This window comes from Otolemur garnettii, unplaced genomic scaffold, assembly GCF_000181295.1.
Source record: "Otolemur garnettii isolate 467f Iridium unplaced genomic scaffold, OtoGar3 scaffold00140, whole genome shotgun sequence".
Lineage (NCBI taxonomy): Eukaryota > Metazoa > Chordata > Mammalia > Primates > Galagidae > Otolemur > Otolemur garnettii.
The window spans coordinates 2,650,583-2,668,802 of NW_003852535.1; the positions used below are offsets into that span (position 1 = coordinate 2,650,583).

The 18,220-nt window shown below is 53.2% G+C and overlaps 1 protein-coding gene across 2 annotated transcripts; it reads left to right on the top strand.

Annotated features, from left to right (window-relative positions):
• The first annotated feature begins 243 nt into the window (after positions 1-243).
• Positions 244-10,061, top strand: OVOL1 (ovo like transcriptional repressor 1). 2 transcript variants are annotated; one of them, XM_012810660.1, is made up of 5 exons: positions 336-388; positions 459-692; positions 7,159-7,376; positions 9,092-9,281; positions 9,614-10,061. In XM_012810660.1, exons 2-5 carry the CDS (start codon positions 593-595, stop codon positions 9,907-9,909), a joined length of 804 nt encoding a protein of 267 aa, XP_012666114.1. In that variant the 5' UTR covers positions 336-388; positions 459-592; the 3' UTR covers positions 9,910-10,061. The 2 variants fall into 2 exon arrangements, with proteins under 2 accessions (XP_003798719.1, XP_012666114.1); XM_003798671.2 differs by having other exon boundaries at positions 244-692.
• The last annotated feature ends 8,159 nt before the right edge of the window (positions 10,062-18,220 follow it).

Here is an 18,220-nt window from a genome sequence, read left to right on the forward strand (position 1 = left end):
TAAGCAGCCGGGTGCTGGGTGCCCGGCGCCTGGCGCCCGCCCCCCGCCCCCGCCCGGCCGCCCCGCCCGGCCCGCGAGGCCACCTCACCGGCAGCGGAATGGAAACCGGTTCGACAGGTAACAAATAGGTGGGTTGTCACCGTTATTTCCCAACGCATGCGCTGTCGCTCCCCGGCCACTCCAAGCTAATTAGATCAGATCAGCCCCCCCACCTCCCCTACGCCCTAGCCACCAACACACACACCGCCGCGAGCCAATAAAGCGTGAACCCGTCCGTCCGGCTCGCACTTTAAGACTTCTCGAGCGGCCGCGGGGACGCCAGTCGAGCCAGAGGACGCTTACCTGCCGCTTCCCCCGCCGCCCGCTGCACCTGGCTACAAGGAACCTCGTTCGGAGGGTGGACGGCGACACTCGGCGGAGTTGGAAACCGCGCGCGCCGTCCGGGCACCGTCTTTTAGCTGAACGTGGGGGCGCCTTTGCGACTCCTTCCCTGAACCGTGCTCTCTCCCGCCTCCAGTCAGCCCCGGAAAGGTGGGACGGGTCCCGGCTGTAGTTATAGAAGCGGACCGTGCCCAGCGAATAGGGTTGGAAAATGCCCCGCGCGTTCCTAGTGAAGAAGCCGTGCGTCTCCACGTGCAAGAGGAACTGGAGCGAGCTCCCCGACGAGGAGCGCGGCGAGATCTACGTGCCAGGTGAGGCGGCCCTTCTAGCCCTTGGGCGCCGACCCGGGGCGCGGGGCTGGGGGCAGGGCCAGCGGAAGCAGCGCCGAGTGGGGGCGGGGGCCGCAAGGTGAAGCCCGCCGGGCCCGAGGGGTTTGGGGCCGCCTCCCCTGCACTGGCCCAAGCCGCAAAGCAGGGGAGGCAACGGGGTGTGTCACCGCTCAGGCGACCCTCGGCTCTCGCGTTGTAAATCCTGAAAGCCGGGGACTTTCATGAGGCGGGAGGAGGGCACTGGAGCGATGCCACTTTGGGGGGCAGGGAGCGAGCCGGAGTTTCGGTGGAGATTTGTGCTAAACGTAGGAAAAGACTCAGAGCCCAACCCGCGCTCATAGATTTCCCCTACAGTACTAGTGGCGGGTAGGGGTGAGGGTTCGGCGGCTCAGGCCGGCGGTCCCGCGCAGTACACCGAGACTGTGGCGAAAGCGCCCGCTTTACTCCGCCCTTAAGTGCCCTTAAGACAAAGGTGGGATCGAATCTCACCTGTTCGAAACGTAACTTCCTTCAACCTTGCAGAGGACACAACTGAGAGAAAAACGGTTTAAAGAAGCCCACCCCAAGCCAGGGTACCAGCCCCAGGGAAGCTGGTGTACTCAGTTTATTTTTGGCAGACGCCTTGACAGCGTCAACTGTGAATGAGTAACCCGAGTTGTTTCTTCCTCCAGTGGCGTCTTCCCATGCAAACCCTGAGAACACTTCTGTCCCTCTGTCCTTCCCCACCCCCACCAAAGTCTTTGGTCTGGAGAAAGCCAACTTCCTTCCCTACTCCCACCCCCCCACCACCGCCAGTCCTTGGGGGTGGGGCAGGGATGCACCGAACACCCGCCCAGCGCCTCCGAGGGGGGAGAGGTTGTAATTAACCAACCGACTTTGACCCTTGATCTGCAGGCTCCCTGGCACCGCCCAAACCTTGTAGGAAAGTGGGGAAATGAGGGCAGTGGTGAGGGGCCCTAAAGGGCTCTTGCCTCAGTTTCCCTTATGAATAAGCTGTGGAGGCATTGGTGTAGTGGTGAGGTCTTTGTGGCCTGACCTGCCAAGATCCAAGGGCCTATGGTGCTGGTGGGATGTTTCACCTTAATCTGCTCTCAATCACCTGGGCCCCTCTTCTGTAGCCTCCTTAAAACAGGGGAATGTGCAAGAAGGCTCTTAGGACCTCATTGGGGAAACTGAGGCAAAAGGGGATGTAGGCGGTCTCTTCACCTGAAATAAATCAGGATGCAGGTCAGGGCTTTGTGTACTGCTTCTGGCTTTGCCAAGTCCCTGGTTCTCCATATAGGGAAGGGCTACAGAGGGATGGAGCCCCCTTCCTTGCTTCTGCCTCCACCCCAGCCTGTGTTTGACTTGCTGCTTAGCTGCTCCTTGGGATCTGATAAACTGAACTTGGACTGTGTTAAAGGTGAGCTGAGCCTTGAGCCAGACTCAGTGTGCTGTTATTTTTAGTTTAATTTCACATCCCAATCACTAACAGATCATGTGTTGACTTTTACAAAGGACAAAAGTTCCATTTGTTCAAATCATTGACTTCCTTGAGTCTTAGTGATTTTCCCTACCACAGTTCCCATGGTGGGAGTGCCAGGAAGACCTGTGCCCCAGGAGCTGTCCCATCAGGTGCAGGGGAGGGCTTCTGGGTGATCCATGCCATCTACTACTGCTGTCCCGGTGAGGGAGACCTGTAGGCCACTTGCTCTTGTCCAGGACATTGGGTTGGGGGTCTGATCTCAAGGGTGAGAATTTGCCCTCATTGCTCGGGTGAGGGGAGAATCCTGTAGGATCAAGTAAAGGATAGAACTGACAGAACTTATTTTAACCTCTAAAAGCCATGTGGGCCACTGGAGAGTTTTCCATCAGTTTGTGGAAATGAGAAAGGGAATGTCCACAGTCCATGCTCGGGTGCCTGAGATGGCTGGAGAGACAGGAGTGTGTTTTGTGGTGGCCTGTTCCCTGGCTAGGCCATTTCATCACCAGCCAACCATGACCCCAGGAGCTGGCTAGGCACGTTTCCGTCACCTCACAGACTCCTGGCACGTTGTGACCGTTTAAGCACCAACCCTGTGGGCCCTGGGAGGTCTGGGGGAATATGGGAGCATTTGAGTTCTGACCTTCCCTCCAGGTTCCTCTGAGACCCTCAAAGCATCACAGGGACAACAACCTGGAAAGAGAAGGTTTTACTGGCCAAAGATGCTGGACCCCAGCCTGCCAACTCTGATCCAGGGCCCCAATCTGACAATCACACCAGCAGGCAGAATACTAGGGTTCCCACTCCCTAGGGCAGACCAGGGCAGAATCTCTTTCCTGGGAAGAGGTGGAAGCCAGCTCCATTGCCACCTTGAAGACCCAACTCCCCTCCCCACCCCACATCTCTCTTTTGTTACGTCAATATTGACTATGGAGTAACAGGGAGTGATGCTGGTTCCTGGAGGATGAACCCAGGCACCTGCGTCCAGGGAGTAAATTCCGCCTTGTAGACTGATGGGGAAGGGCTCCAGGGACAGAGCCGAAGCCAATTCCTCCAAACCCCAGCCCCTGCTGAGAGAAATCTCTGGTTCAGGAAGGCAGTTGAGGATAGGTCAAGCCCTGGGAGCAACCAGGGCCTCTCCCAGGCCTCCAGCCACCCCCTTCCATGCCTCCTCTCCCTGCTGGGCTGGCCAGGGTCTGCTCAAGCCCAGGAAGGCCAATGGACTATGCTATAAGAGACTGGAGCTTTAGGGAACACAGCTCAGCCTGGCTCTGCCGCTAAGTAGTATGGGAACTTAGGCAACTCTCTTTCATGGCTCATCAGAAAGCTTAGAAAGTCAGCTTTTGGTCCCAGAGTACATGTGTGTGTGTGTGGGGGAGGTTAGGGGTAGGGAGAGTTTAGGTGTCCAGCGATTATTCTAGTAATTCCTGGGAAGTGTTTGGCAGTGATGGAGATGCTTGCTGTGCTTTCTTGGAGCAAGGCTGGGAGAGTGGGTAGTCAAGAACAGTTTGGACCCAGGGATTAGGCTAGATGGGACTCCTACCTGTACCAGGGGATGCTGTCACCCAAGCTGTTGTTTGTCCTGAGTTTGGGTATCCTGAGATGGAAGCCTGCCAGACCATTTGTCCAGAATGAGAGCAGGTGAGGGCAAGTCCTTTGGCTGTGGGGAGGATGGCAAGGGAAGCCTGGCTGTTGATGAGGTCAGGGTTCCTTTGTATCATGGTTCATTTCAATGGGTACTGTTTGCAGTCCTGATGGGGTAGCAGCCTGCACTGGCTGGAGGGTGGGAGGATGCAGGGAAGCATAGCTCCCAGCAATTCTGGGCTGGGCAGGCTGGTGTGAGAGCTGAGGTGCAGGTTCACTTCAGTATGGACATAGTGGAAAATGGTTGGGAAAGGAGCAAAAGATACTGCATAATAGAAGAACTTCTGGTTGTTCACAGACAAAAGGCTGAGAGACCAACCCAGGTGTTTCTGAGGCTGCCCCCCTCTGCCAGTTGGCTGGTGCTCGATCCTTTCAGGTGACTGTTAGCTGATGTATAGGGACTGGGGAGACAGGCAGGGGGACACCAGCCCTTCCTGATAAGGAGCAAGGCTGCCATGGGGTCCTGCCTCACCTCTAGAACTAAACTGAGCTTTATGCCCCAGGGCAGCATTGACACCAGCACCTGTGCATTCAGCTGGAGCCCAGAAGGCTGGGTGGCCTTGCATCTCCTTCACTTGCTCTCCCCAGAGAGCCAGGGACCAGGCCTCATGCCCAGCCATGTCCTGAGGCCCTGACTGGAATAGGTAGGACCTGACTGTCTAGTGTTTGGGCCAGTAGCTTTCAATCTGAGAGAGAGGACACTTGTGAAGGGTAAGGTAGGAGATGGCCCTTACATGGGCAGCTGCTCTGAACACAGCCCCTGGTTGTCCTTGCCTCTGCTCTGGGCTTAGCCCTCAACATCACCAGGTAGAGGCAAGTTGGGCCAACAGGCGGGGAACCCATGAGCTCCCAGAGGGCATAAGGAGAGGGCTGGGCTGGTTTGGCCTTGCCACACTCCACAGCTGTGGGCGGGTGATGAGTAGCCACAGTGGCCGCCGCCTTACCGGAAACACCTAATTAGGGGACAGAGCAGCACAAGCAGGGCCCAACCAGTTCTGCTTCCTGCCTCCTGCCACTCAGGGACACTCAGTGATGGGGTGGCACAACAGTGCATACTCCCTGTGCGTGCGGCTGTGGCAGGGACACACGGGGGTGGCAGGGAGACTGGTTAGGCGGGGCAGGTGGGATAAGGCAAACATCCCCACCCTGGCAGTAGCAACACCCATCCGTCTCACCTGCCCCTCGCTCAGGGTACAAGTGGCCCAGAGTCTAACCAGGCAGGCTCACCCCCATCCCAGCCCCCAGCATCAGCACGGCTATGTTTATGTGGAACGAGAAGGCAGACAAGGGACACAGATCCAATCTGGTTTGGATCCTCAGGACCCTCACCTACCCTAAGCCTCCCCGCTCAGGTGCAGGGGAGCCCAGAACAGCCACTCATTCCAGACTCAGCTGGTCCCCTCACCTGCATGCACTCCTACCCTGCTGCTCTGCACAGCTTGGGGTCTCCCTCACAACGATGTCCAACACTGACAGAAAGGGTAGAGGTTCCTGTTCGTCTCTACCTGGATTGAGAAATGGAAACTGTCATCCAGCTTTGAATTCTTAGCCCAGGTCTTCAATAGCTGGTGACCTGGCACCACAAACTGCTGACACCTCACCCACCCTTGGCCCCAGCCCCATGGTTACTGACGCTCCCGCTGCAGGAGCCAGGCTGGGCTGCTACTCAGCCCTGAGAGGTGTGATGCCAGCTCAGAGGCCAGGCCAGGGCCAGGCACTGGTGAATCAACGCCCGGAATGAGGTGGCTCATTAAAGGCCCCCGGACAGACGGACGCCAGTGCCTGCAGGACAGGTTCTGGGCGGCGACGGGTGCATTCTTCTCCTCTCAGACCTTTGTTGTGTTTTGAGGGGGCGAGAGCCAGGGCCTCTCCCGAAACTTTGATGCTTTTATATGAACCCTTGCACCATGGTCACGTTTCCCTGCTTCCCCCATGTTCTTCCTATCCTGGAAGAAGGGCCAAGGGCAGTAGCCTTCCTGCCTGTGCCTTTGCCCTGCTCTCTGCCTCACTGGTCTGGGGACGCAAGGTGCAGAGGGCCTTGCTCATCGTTCTAAAATCCTATATCAGTTCCCCATTCTCCTCTCTGAAGCTCACTCATCCTTTCTGTCCGAGGGCACCCCCCTTGCTTTTTTTTTTTTTTTTGAGACAGGTCTCACTTTGTTGCCCTCAGTAGAGGGCTCTGGCATCACAGCTCACAGCAACCTTCACCCCTTGTGCACAGGCAATTCTCTTGCCTCAGCCTCCCAAGTAGCTGGGACTATAGGCGCCCGCCACAACACCTGGCTATTTTTTGTTGCAGTTTGGCTGGGGCTGCGTTTGAACCCGCCACCCTCTGTATATGGGCCTAGTGCCCTACTCACTGAGCCACAGGCGCCGCCCTCGAGGCCCCCTTTTGATTTTTCCTTCTAAAGGTTGGAAAATGTTCCTAGCTTATAGGCTTTAAGTACAGCATTTAGGCTCTTTGGAAGGAAAACCCTAACTTGAAACATTAGACTATCGCCCCAGCTCTGCTAGCTTCCAGCCTTGACTCCTGTGTCTCTCAAGAACACTCCTTGTCTTCTCTGGTCGGGACTAGGCTCACAGTCGGAAGCCAAGCCTCCCGGCCCTGTTCAGTTTTAGATGTCTGTCCAGGGAGCAGCCCTATCAAAGGGCTGCCAGGTATCGGTGCGCCACCGCCCAAGGGAGCCCAGCCCCACTGCTCAGTGAGCGGTCCCTGCTGTGGGGGAGGGTTGCAAAAGCCTGGGCAGGCCAAGACTGTTAGCCCATCCACCTGCTGCTCCTTGACCTCCTCCCTGCTCCACCCACTGGCCTGTTTTCCTATGGAGCTGGCCTGGCTAGATATGGGGAACCTGGAGCCCTGATGGGCTGGAGCGGCAAAGACTGGCAAGCCCGTAGGAGGAAGGGGCTAGGACCACTTGAACCCCCAAGGCCAGCAGCTAAATTTACTCCTCTGGATAAGGATGAGTCTCAAAGAGCCATTGTTAGGTGTAGGGCCTTTGTTGGCAGAGAGGGATGGACTGGAATCTAGAGGGACTGGCCCAGGTGGGGCAGCAGACAACTCTGGAGGGATAATTGGCAGGGCAGTTCAGTTCTCCCAGTTCCGCTAAGACACAAATTACTCAGTGGGCAGTGGTGCTTGGTTGGCGTCACCTGCAATTACCTTAATAGGGCATGAGGGAGGTACAGCGTGTGGTGGGTTGGGGGCAGCCCCACTCTGCTGCATGCCTGCAAGGGGAGGGATGGAGGTATCGGCTTCTAGCCATCTCACTGCTAGAACTATCAGAAATCCTACTGGATCCTCTTTTTTCTACCATGCCCCTCACTTGGCTGTTCTCTCCCTAGTCAGCCTGGGCTTCTGCCCACCCCAGCCCTACCGGGAGCCGGAACCGTCAGTGGCTGAACCCCCTTCCTGCCCCCTGGCTTTGGACATGAGCCTTCGGGATGCCAGCTATAGCATGGCCCCTGCGCCCTGCGTGGTGGCCCAGCTGCCCTCTGAAGACATGGGCCGCCTGACAGACCCCCAGAGCAGAGACCATGGTTTCCTGCGCACCAAGATAAAGGTACCAGGGGCATGTGTGTAAACCTGTATGCAGCCCATGAGACACAGACAGAGAGACTGACCTGGGACCTGGGCCAAAGTTTCTGCAGAGAAGTGAACTTAGCTGGATCCCAGATGGGGTCAGGGGAAGAGAAGTAGGTCTGAAGTTCTTTGGAGTCCATGTCCATGGTGGTTCAGTTGAGTTTCTGGCCACAAGAGGCAAGGAGAGCCATAGGAAGGGCTTCCTCTTTACACAGAAGTTCCAGGCTAAGTATTTAGATGTGAGCCTGGTTCTAGACCTTTCTCTGTGCTGCGTTGAGAGAGAGATGTGGAGTCAGGCACAGTGGTTAGCTGTTCCCTGAGGCGCATATCTGGCAATCACCTTGCCCAAGTCTGCTGCATCCAGTCCCTGCCACGTCCAAGGCCTTACATGTCAGGCAGGGCCTACACCAGCAACCCTACTATGTTCAGCAGCATAAGCAGTGAGGAGGACATGAGGTGGCAGAGAGCATAAAAAACAGGGCTGGTCCTGGCTGGGTCTGCGTTCCTGAAAGCTCCAGGAGCTGGGAGCATCTGCCGGCAGGGATCTAGTGGAAGGGTGCTTCTCATAGCACTGTCTTATGTGCCAAAAGACTTGGAGAGAACTGGCAGGGATTCCTGGCCTTCCTCTCCTCCTATGGAGGCCAAGTGTGTATTGTTACTTGGGGAAACAACTGAGAATTGTGCCAGGTGGTTGGCTAGAGCCAGCTGGGGCACTCCTGATTCTCACGGTTCCCTAAGCCCTACGTGGACCCTTCCACTACCCTCTAGACCTGGGGTCGGGAGGGTGTGGGGTGAGTACAGAGAGAGTACAGGACAATAGGTGAGCCAGGGAGAGTCCTGACTGACCCAAAGGCCTTGATTAGGTAGATTGGAAAGCAGGACAGAATGAGGGGTAGTGACTGAGATGGTGTGGAGTGACAGGTGCTGTGATCTCCTGAGAAGGAGGAGTTGCCACCAGTGATGTTGCCACCCACAGAGCACAAGAAACCTCCACAGTGTTCACAGAGGTAGAGCGTTGAGGCCCCATCACCCTGTGACACACATACCCATGCTGGTCACATGTGGAGAGCTGTTACAACTACTCTTAGCTGGACACTTTCAAAGGTGTCTGGTGGCATCTAGGATTTGTTTCAGATAATCCAAGGGGGGGGGAGATGAAACCACACTGGCCCTAAGTGACAGGGCATGGGGCTCATGCTGTTAGCCTCTAGCCTCTCCACTTTTGTATATATTTGAAGTTTTCCATAATTAAAAAAAGAAATCAAAAGAGTTTATAGGCAAGAATGTCCTCAGGATGGCAAAAGGGTTCAGACCATGCCACACAGGGCTGGCTCGAGTAAAGCATGAGCTGGGCTGGCCCACGAAGGGACTTCAGCCCTGCAGTGCCTGCCTTGGAAGACTGTGGCATGAGTATTTTTCCTGTGCCAAGGGGAAGAACAAGAGTGGATGAGCAGAAACTACAGAAACAGAGAAGTACCTGAGGATGAAATAGCTGCTTCTGCAGGTGGTGAAGGAGAGCCTGGTGGCAGTCTTGAAAGGGGACTTGGGAACCCAACTGGGAGCTGGCCCTCTGGTCCTTAGAGTGTAGGCACTGCTTTCCTCAGAGGCACTAGGGCTGGCACCTGTGTCTTCCAGTCTGTCAGCCTGCAGTCTCAGCTTCTTGATATCTGTCACAAATACTGTCCTTGCCCACAGGTGACCCTAGGGGACAGTCCCAGTGGAGAGCTCTTCACCTGTCACATCTGTCAGAAGACCTTCACCTACCAGCGTATGCTGAATCGCCACATGAAGTGTCATAATGATGTCAAGAGGCACCTCTGCACATACTGTGGGAAGGGCTTCAATGACACCTTCGACCTTAAGAGACATGTCCGGACCCACACGGGTAAGCAGAAGCCCAAGGCTGTCCGGGTGGTGCTCTGACACCAGGAGGGAGAACACCAGACCTGCCTGGGCACGTGGGAAGATTCCAGCAGACCTTGCTCTCCCTCAGTTAGGGGCAGTCCAGGAAGGGCATCAGAGCTCAGAACAGAAATTCTCCCAGTTTTATCCATTAGGACTTTTGATTTGAGAGCCACTCAGGAAATTGGTGATGGATAGGCCTCTCTCCATCCCTCTGTCCTAGAGTCAGCAATACTGTCCTTTGTGTCTGGGAGCTGCTGACAGGTTCTGAGGTCCCTGTCAGGTCTCTGATGCTGGCCTCTGTCCTCCCTGCAGGTGTGAGGCCCTACAAGTGCAGCCTATGTGACAAGGCCTTCACTCAGCGCTGCTCCCTGGAGTCTCACCTCAAGAAGATCCACGGCGTGCAGCAGAAGTATGCCTACAAGGAGCGGCGTGCCAAGCTGTATGTGTGTGAGGAGTGCGGCTGCACATCCGAGAGCCAGGAGGGGCACGTCCTACATCTGAAGGAGCACCACCCTGACAGCCCACTATTGCGCAAGACCTCCAAGAAGGTGGCTGTGGCCCTGCAGAACACTGTCACATCCCTGCTGCAAGGCAGCTCCCACCTGTGAATGGCACAAGCCTCAGGGATGCTCCCAGAGGCCCCGAGGGGGTTTGGGATCACCTCCCTGCTGCCCCATCAGTCCACTCTCCTGCGGCCTCTTGCCTGAAAACCAGTGAGACGGACTAGAGCTCCCATGCCTCAGCATCCCCCTAGGGCACACGTGCTCACTCAGGCCCAGCAATGAGCTCTGCTCATTTTTGCATTTTTGTCTTATGGGCACAGGCTGCTCCAAGCCTGGGAGGACATGTCTGAATGGGGAAGGGGTGAAGCCAAGGCTGCCTTTGATTAGAAGCAGCTGCCTTCAGAGACCCACTGTTCCTTGGCAGCAGCACTTCCCTCCCAGAATGACGTATGAGACAGGATCCTAGCACCCTTGCTTCTGAGTATAGGGCAGCGGCTATGGATCCCCAGTGGACAACAGAGTCGAGAGAGCTGGCAGAGAGCACCCTGAAAGCAACTGTGGTGGGGGGCTGGCAACGGCCTATCCATCTGTCAGGACTTCTAATGCTCAGGGTTCTGGGACACTCTGACAAAGAGAGGCACACGTGTGTGTGCACAGCTGTGTGTGCATGTGCATGTGTGTGCATGTGCACAAGCAGGAGGCCTTTCCACATATCACCTCATTTTTAAGAAATCGACTGCAAGGTGCCAAGGAGGTTTTATTTCCTTTTTTAAAAGATGACAGTGTACAGATATTAATATATTTTTGGTGCCACTATGACTATTTTAAAAGCAGGATGGAGCTGGCTTTTCTCCATTCCCATGCGGTTCTATTTATCCTGGACATTTCAAACCTCCTGTGTGCCTTGGCTCTGGGGGTGGCTGCCCCAGTGCACCCCCCACCCTGTTCATGGTACCTATGAGACATTTAACTGAAGACCTTCCCCTAGCCCTGCCCTAGAGGGTGAGTGTTCCATCTTCCCTCTGCCCTCCGGGCTCTGCCCCTCCCCATCCTTTCAAGTGGAGCCCCAGGTGACCTAAGAACCCAATTTGCCCCCTGATAACAGATCACCAACTGCTCATGGAGTAACTCGCTATTCTAAGGCTGAGGATGTACACTGCTGGGGCTTCAGGGGTCAGCCAGGTGGCATGGTTAGTCTTTGACACCAGTCCACTGCCTGAAGTACAAGGCATGTGCAGTGCCAGGCTGGAAGGCCACCCCTTTTCCTGTTTGAGTCAAAAACTAGCACAGTAGCAAAAATTAGGGCAGATAAGAGCCAACACATCAGAAACTTCCAGAGGGGAATATCAGATGGTTACCAAATCCTATTCATAGTTTTCTTATTGACTGTTCTTCAGATGGCCAAATTGGGGTTTGAGTGCCTATGGAGAGAGCCATCCCGGGCTGCTTGCCTCCCTTGGCACAACCGTGTTTCCGGCTGATACCAGGAATGGAGGTCTACAGGGGTGTGTGTTTTGTGGAAAAGGAAAGGCTGGCAGGAGTTAGAGCCACCCTGCCAGAGAGCCAGGGAGGCACACAAAAAAGGTCCACAACACAGCTGGCCGGGCAGCCTCTGAGACCAAGCCCCAGCCAAGCAGAAGCAGCCTTGGATTACACTCTGAAATGTGCAGAGTGATTCTGAAGACATGTTTTATTTTACTAGATTGGGGAGCTGCTGTATTTTCAAAGTTATCTACCATAAAATAGCATTATCTGGAAGCTCTGTTTTTGTTTACATTTCTGTATCCCTGGGTTCACTGCCAATCTGAGGCAGTCATGAGGTTCTGTGTTGTTTGTTTTATTTTATAACTTTCCCCCTAACTATTAAAACCAGAGAACTAATGATTTCTGTGGTGTTTTTGTTTGCTTGATTGTTTTTTGTTTTGTCTTATGAGCCTTCTTTATCCCAAGCAGAGAAATTAAACAACTGATGGATTCTATCTTCAATCCAAACTTTCCCCCTTTGCAGTTATCAGTGGGCTCAATTCAGGATAAGAACCTGACCCTGATAGATTAGATGACCTTCCCAGGGTCTTGCTTGGGCAGTCGATGCTTGCTGATCCCTAGTCTAGCCAGCTCTCCCCTTAGCAGTAGCAGTAGTAGGGCCTCCCTGGATTCTCCTCATCCTGATTGACAGCTGCCACCAGGCAACTTGGGGTTCCAGTCTTGGCTTCTCTTCAAAGCACCCTTCCAGCATTAGACCACAAAAGGAGCCATGTTCCCCAAATAGGGTGCAAAGTTCGTGTCACTTCCAGTCAGACAGTGAGGGATGGCCACACTCTGTGTGCACCTACCCAGGGATAGCCACTCTTGCACAGCACTTGTCCTGTGCCTTGCGTATTTGTAAGTGTTCTGTGTGTATCGGCTCACTGGATCCTTCAACCACCCTCTGCGATTGGTTCAGTTTTCACTCCCTAGCCAGGCAGAGAGGTTAGGTAGCTGCCCCAATGTCTCACAGCTAACTCGTAGTGGAGCTGGGATACCATCTAGACAGCCTGGCTCAAGGTCTGTGCTGGGAAGCACTATACACATTGCTGACAGAGAAACTAGGGAGAACTTAGCAGGACACCTGTAGACCATTAGACTAGTAAGAAATTTACAGATCATCTGGGCTTTCCCATCACTTACCCAAGATCACTCTGGGGCCTCTGGTCCCTGACCCCAGCTCAGTGTTCTTCTATCACTGGCCAGATGGACAAGGAGGAGAGGGCGGCGAGGAAGAGAAGAGATACCAGGCCTGGGCCACTGGCATGAGAAGTGGTGGTACCAGGTGCTGTGAGAAGAAAGGAAAACATGGATCTGACCTCTAGGGCTCCCTGTGAGCAGCCCAGAGGATTGAAAGGCCCCTAACCCTCCTGTCTCTTTAAATAGGTAGACCTGGAGTATTTCTCTTATCTAGACAAGGCTCCCATGGGAAAGGCTACCCAAATCCCTTTGTACTATCCCTAGCTACAGAGCTTATTGTTGGGAACTCAGATGATTAACTGCTATATGAACTTTAGGAAGTGAAGGGACATTCAGGAGGCACAGGGTCTGTGAGGCTTCCCTGACCCTCTGCTCTCTCATTCTTCAGATGAGCACTCAGGTGGGACAGGAGCCCTTTCCCGGCAGGGCTGGGCCAGACAGTCACATTTTGAGGGCCTATGCTCTCCCAACTCTAAGATGGGTGCCATGGGGGGAGCAAGTAAAGTGCAGTGTCAGGGGCCCTCTCATGACCAGGAAGTAGGTCCTGACAGGGAAAAAAGAGAGATTAATACAAGTCAATATTTAAGGACAAAAGATGTGGTAGGACTACAAATGCTGAGGAAACCAAAAGGGAGTCTTTTGCATCCCAAAGAACAAAGACTTCCTAGAAGAGGTGAGGGCTGGAAAAAGAGGAGGATGAGAACAGAACAGAGGAGGAGAGAAGGTGTTACAGGGAGGAAAAGGTGGGATCAGGCACCAGTGTTGAGTAGGGCAACAAGGGCTGGGCAAGGGGCCTTTCTGTTTCCACTAACAGTCAGATGCCCCTTTCATCCAGGCAGTCACGCCACCTGTGTGCTATGGTAGCTCACACCTATAATCCTAGCACTCTGGGAGACGGAGGCAGGAAAATCCCTTGAGGTCAGGAGTTCGAGATCAGCCTGAGCAAGAGCCAGACCCAGACTCTACCAGAAATAGAAAAAAATTAGTGTGATGTGGTAGTGTGTGCCTTTGGTACCCAGCTACTCAGGAGGCTGAGGCAGGAAGATTGCTTGAACCCAAGAGTTTGAGGTTGCTGTGAGCTATAATGACACCAGGGTGACAGAGCAAGAGTGAGACTCTTGTCTTATAAAAACAAAAACAAGATTCTGAGAGACGGACAGCTGGGTGGGACCTAGCCAGCAGGGTGGGGCAAACTGTACAACAACAGGGACTACTAAGGTTTATGGTCTGTATATGAATGTAGTTTCTAGTTCTTTGTAATGAGCATATATTATTTTTATAATTAGGACAAAATAAAGTTATAAAACAATTTAAGGGCTTTAGTTGTTTAGTTGACTTGAAGTTCAACACATCAACAGAAGGTCCATGCCCCTACCCCCCACCCCAGCCAAAGAGCTAGGATGACCTTGGACACCATCAGAAGTGGCATCAACAGCCAAGGTAGCCTCCCTGCACTGTGGGCCACTCACCAGAGTCAGCAGTGGCAAGGGAAGAGCAGAGGTCTCAAATTAGGAGCCTGCATGAGTGACAGCCTCTCAGTTTCCCTATCAGGAATACCAGGTGGGTTCATAAATTTGAAAGTCCCTCTCTGCTATAAAGATTTTACATGTTTAGGTCCCATCTTGATAAAACTCTTGAAGAAACTCACTGACAAATGGCAGTAGAGGTGAGGCGGCTGAGGGTCCTGAAGGTTCCTGGAGTACGAGGGCCAACGAATATAGGGGGAAGGGCTTGCCAGGGTGGGTGGAGGTGGGGGCAGTCCTGGACAGAAGTGTGAGAATGAGAGGTGCTTGTCCGACATTTTAGGGAGCAGAAGACTCTTTCAAGCCCTGGCTGCCCAGAGGGAACCACCCAGTACCTGCACTGGGACTAGAGCTGCCATCTGGGCTGGGAGCCATTTGTTAGGACTCGCTATTCATTTCTGGGACTGCAGCTGGACCAAGCAACCTCTGAGACCTTCTACCCACAGAATTCTATAAAGTCAGGCCAAAGTTCAGCGGTCATAACTTGCAGGCCTAATCACCATTCCCAGGAAGGCAGAGCCAGGGTAAAGTGCTGGTGAGCAGAATGGGACGGAAAGAAAGCACTGGGAAGAGTGAGATCAGCTGCAAGACTGCTCTCGGCAGTGGGCTGGGGTGGCGAAGACCTGGGCTTGCCCTGCAGACCTGAACTCGCGTAGGCAGGGGCTCCCCTGTCTCTGTTGCGGGCCCTGTCTGTCCTCTGGGTCCACTCCCTCAGGCAATGGCAGTCCCTGACCTAGGATGTCCCATCCTCCTCACACAAAGGCAGGATGCTTCCCTTTGCTCCTCAGGCCACCCCCTTCCCAAGTGTCTTGAGTGGGTTTTGCTCCACCCTCCACCCCAGGCCAAGAGGGCCCAGCTATCTCTGTTCCTATAGCCAGTCAGCTCCTGCTCTGCTCCAACCACCCTCCTCACCTGGCAGCTCTGCCCTGGTAGAGGTGTCACAGGGGCGGCAGGCTCACTGACACGTGGGGGCTCAGGCACCACGCCACTGTAGGCTGATGCTGGGGTAGGCTGACTCAGTTGGGCAAGGGCTGTACATTGCAACTCAGACCTTCCAGGTCTGTTTTCTGATCGTCAGAGCTGTGTGTCAAGTGCCTGATTTCCTCTGCTCTTTTTTCTCTTTAGAAAATATTTCCATGAATTCCTACCCTGATCAATCTTTTAAAATAGAATAAAACATAAACAGAGTTTTTTTTGGTTGTTTTTGGTATTTTTTTGAGACAGAATCTCATGTGTTGCCCTTGGTAGAGTGCTGTGGCATCATAGTTCACAGCAACATCAAACTCCTGGGCTTAAGCAATTCTCTTGCCTCAGCCTTCCAAGCAGCTGGGACTACAGGCACCTTCCACAAAGCCTGGCTATTTTTAGAGATGAGGTCTTGCTCTGGCTCAGGCCGGCCTTGAACCTGTGAGCTCAGGCAATCCACCTGCCTCGGGTTCCCAAGTGCTGGGATTACAGGCATGAACCACTACACCTGGCCAGAGTTTTGTTTTGTTTTTTTTTTTAAGACAGAGTCTCTCGGGCAGTGCCTGTGGCTCAGTGGGTAGGGTGCCGGCCCCATATACTGAGGGTGGTTGGTTTGAACTCAGCCCTGGTCAAACTGCAACAACAACAAAAATAGCCAGGTGTTCTGGTGGGCACTCTACCCAGGGTAACAGCTTGAGCCTCTGTCTCAAAAAAAAAAAAAAAAAAAAGACAGAGTCTCTCTCACTCTGTGGTCCCTAGGCAGAGTGTCATCATGGCTCACAGCAACCTCAAATTCTTGGGTTCAAAAGATCCTCTTTGCCAGGCAAGGTGGTTCATGCCTGTAATCCCAGTACTTGGGAGGGTAAGGCAGGTGGATTGCCTGAGCTCACGAGTTCAAGACCAACCCAAGCAAGAGTGAGCTGCCTGCCCCTTCCCCCCCACCCCCATCTCTAAAAAATAGCTGGATGTTCTGGCAGGCACCTATAGTCCTGGGCATCTGTAGTCCCAGCCACCTGGGAGGATGAGGCAAGAGAATCACTTGAGCCCAAGAGTTTGAGGTTGCTGTGAGCTAAGATGCCATGGCACTCTACCAAAGGTGACCAAGTGAGACTATGTATCAAAAAAAAAGATCCTCTTGCCTCAGTGTTTTTTTGTTTTTTTGTTTTTTTTTTGAGACAGAGCCTCAAGCTGTCGCCCTGGGTAGAGTGCTATGGCATCACAGCTCATAGCAACCTCCAACTCCTGGGCTCAAGCTATTCTCCTGCCTACGCCTCCCAAGTAGCTGGGACTACAGGCACCCGCCACAATGCCCAACTATTCTTTAGTTGCAGCCATCATTGTTGTTTGACAGGCCCGGGCTGGATTCGAACCCACCAGCTCAGGTGTATGTGACTGGCACCTTAGCCGCTTGAACCACAGGCGCCGAGCCTATTTTTTATTTTTTTTAGTAGAGACAGGGTCTTACTGTTGCTCAGGGTGGTCTCTGAACTCCTGAGCTCAAGCAATCTGCCTGCCTCAGCCTCCCAGAGTGCTAGGATTATAGATGTGAGCCACTCAGCTCAGCCAGGGATCTTAAAATGTCAGAGATGCAAGGGGTGAGGAGCCAGGGGCATTACTGAAACCTGCCTAAATCTTAGGGGCGTTCTTCCCAGTCTAGAGCTCCACTTCCAGCTTCAGACCCATGGGGCAGCGACACACTCTGTCCTGTCTCCACCCCCCTACCCCTCCAGGCAGGGAGAAGGGAGGCCACAGAGCTCCACGTCCAGGCTGCTGAGCCATCCTGCCTGTCAATATCTCAGCAGCACGTCTTGCTCTGCAGAACACAGGGGCAGTGCAATTGAGTGTGACACAGGACCAAAAAAGACCTTGGGGCACCAGGAGTTGTTTGTCTCTTCCTACCAAAGCAAGAGCCCTTGGAGCATGATTTGGCTTTAGAGACAGACATAATAAGTCCTGTAATCACAGTAATCACTGCTTCCATCATTGAGCTCCTACTATGTGCCAGGCAGAGGGGCTTCCTTCTGACATCATCTCTCACCCCCACAACAACCCTGGGAGGTAGCTATTATTATTGCTATTTTTAGGCGGGGAAATTGAGGCTCAGGGAGATTAATCATCTTGCTCAAGGTCACACGGTGAGTGATGAAGTTGAACTTGAGGTCTGCTGGACTCTAAAGATTGGGCTCTTGTTTCTCAAATCCTCAGTGATAAGGAAGTGAGGGGTCTTTTCCATTCATTCCTTCACTTATTCTCTGGACACTGAGCAACTACTTTGTGCCAGGCATGATGCTGGCGGTCAGGGGATGCAAAGATGACTAAGATGGCCTCTGTCCAGAAGGTCACCTTCTGGGAGGAGAAATAAACATGGTCCAGTCCAAGAAGCAGAAGGGACAGGCATACCAGTAGGTGATAATGGAAGACGGCCAGGAGGGGGCTGGGCTGTCCCTGGGTGCAGGGACTAGTCTTGAGATGGACTCTGCCCTTAAGCAGAAATGTCTTAAACTTTCAATGTCACTTCATGTCAACAGAGTTGGAAAAAGAGAAAGGAGGAAGAAATACTAACATGGTTGAGTACCTCCCTACCATCTGTCTGGTGGATCGCATGCTGTATCTCATTTTATCTTCCAACAACCCTGAGAGGCTGGTACTAGTACTGTCACTATTTATATATAAGGATAGTCAAAACTAAAGAGGTTAAGAAATAGCCAGGTTTACCACACACTACCTGCAGAATGTAATGTCTTGGCTTTAAGTCCGGCGTTTTCTCTAGAGCAGTGATTTTTCAAAGGGTGCTCTACAGTATACTGGTATGTATGCCATTGAGAGGACCTTAGGTGTGCCACAAAAATGTTTAATGATTTGTTAATTAAATTATTTTCAAAAGAAGTTCAAAGCACAATAAGTATATTCTTTTCTTTTACTCTTTTTTTTTTTTTTTTGTAGAGACAGAGTCATACTTTGTCGTCCTCAGTAGAGTACTGTAGCGTCACAGCTCACAGCAACCTCCAACTCCTGGCCTTAGGCAAGTCTCTTGCCTCAGCCTCCCTAGTAGCTGGGACTATAGGCACCCACCACAACACCCAGCTATTTTTTTGTTGCAATTTGGCCGGGGCCGGGTTTGAACCCACCACCCTTGGTATATGGGGCTGGGACCCTACTCACTGAGCCACAGGAGCTGCCCTCTTTTACTCTTTTTTTTTTTT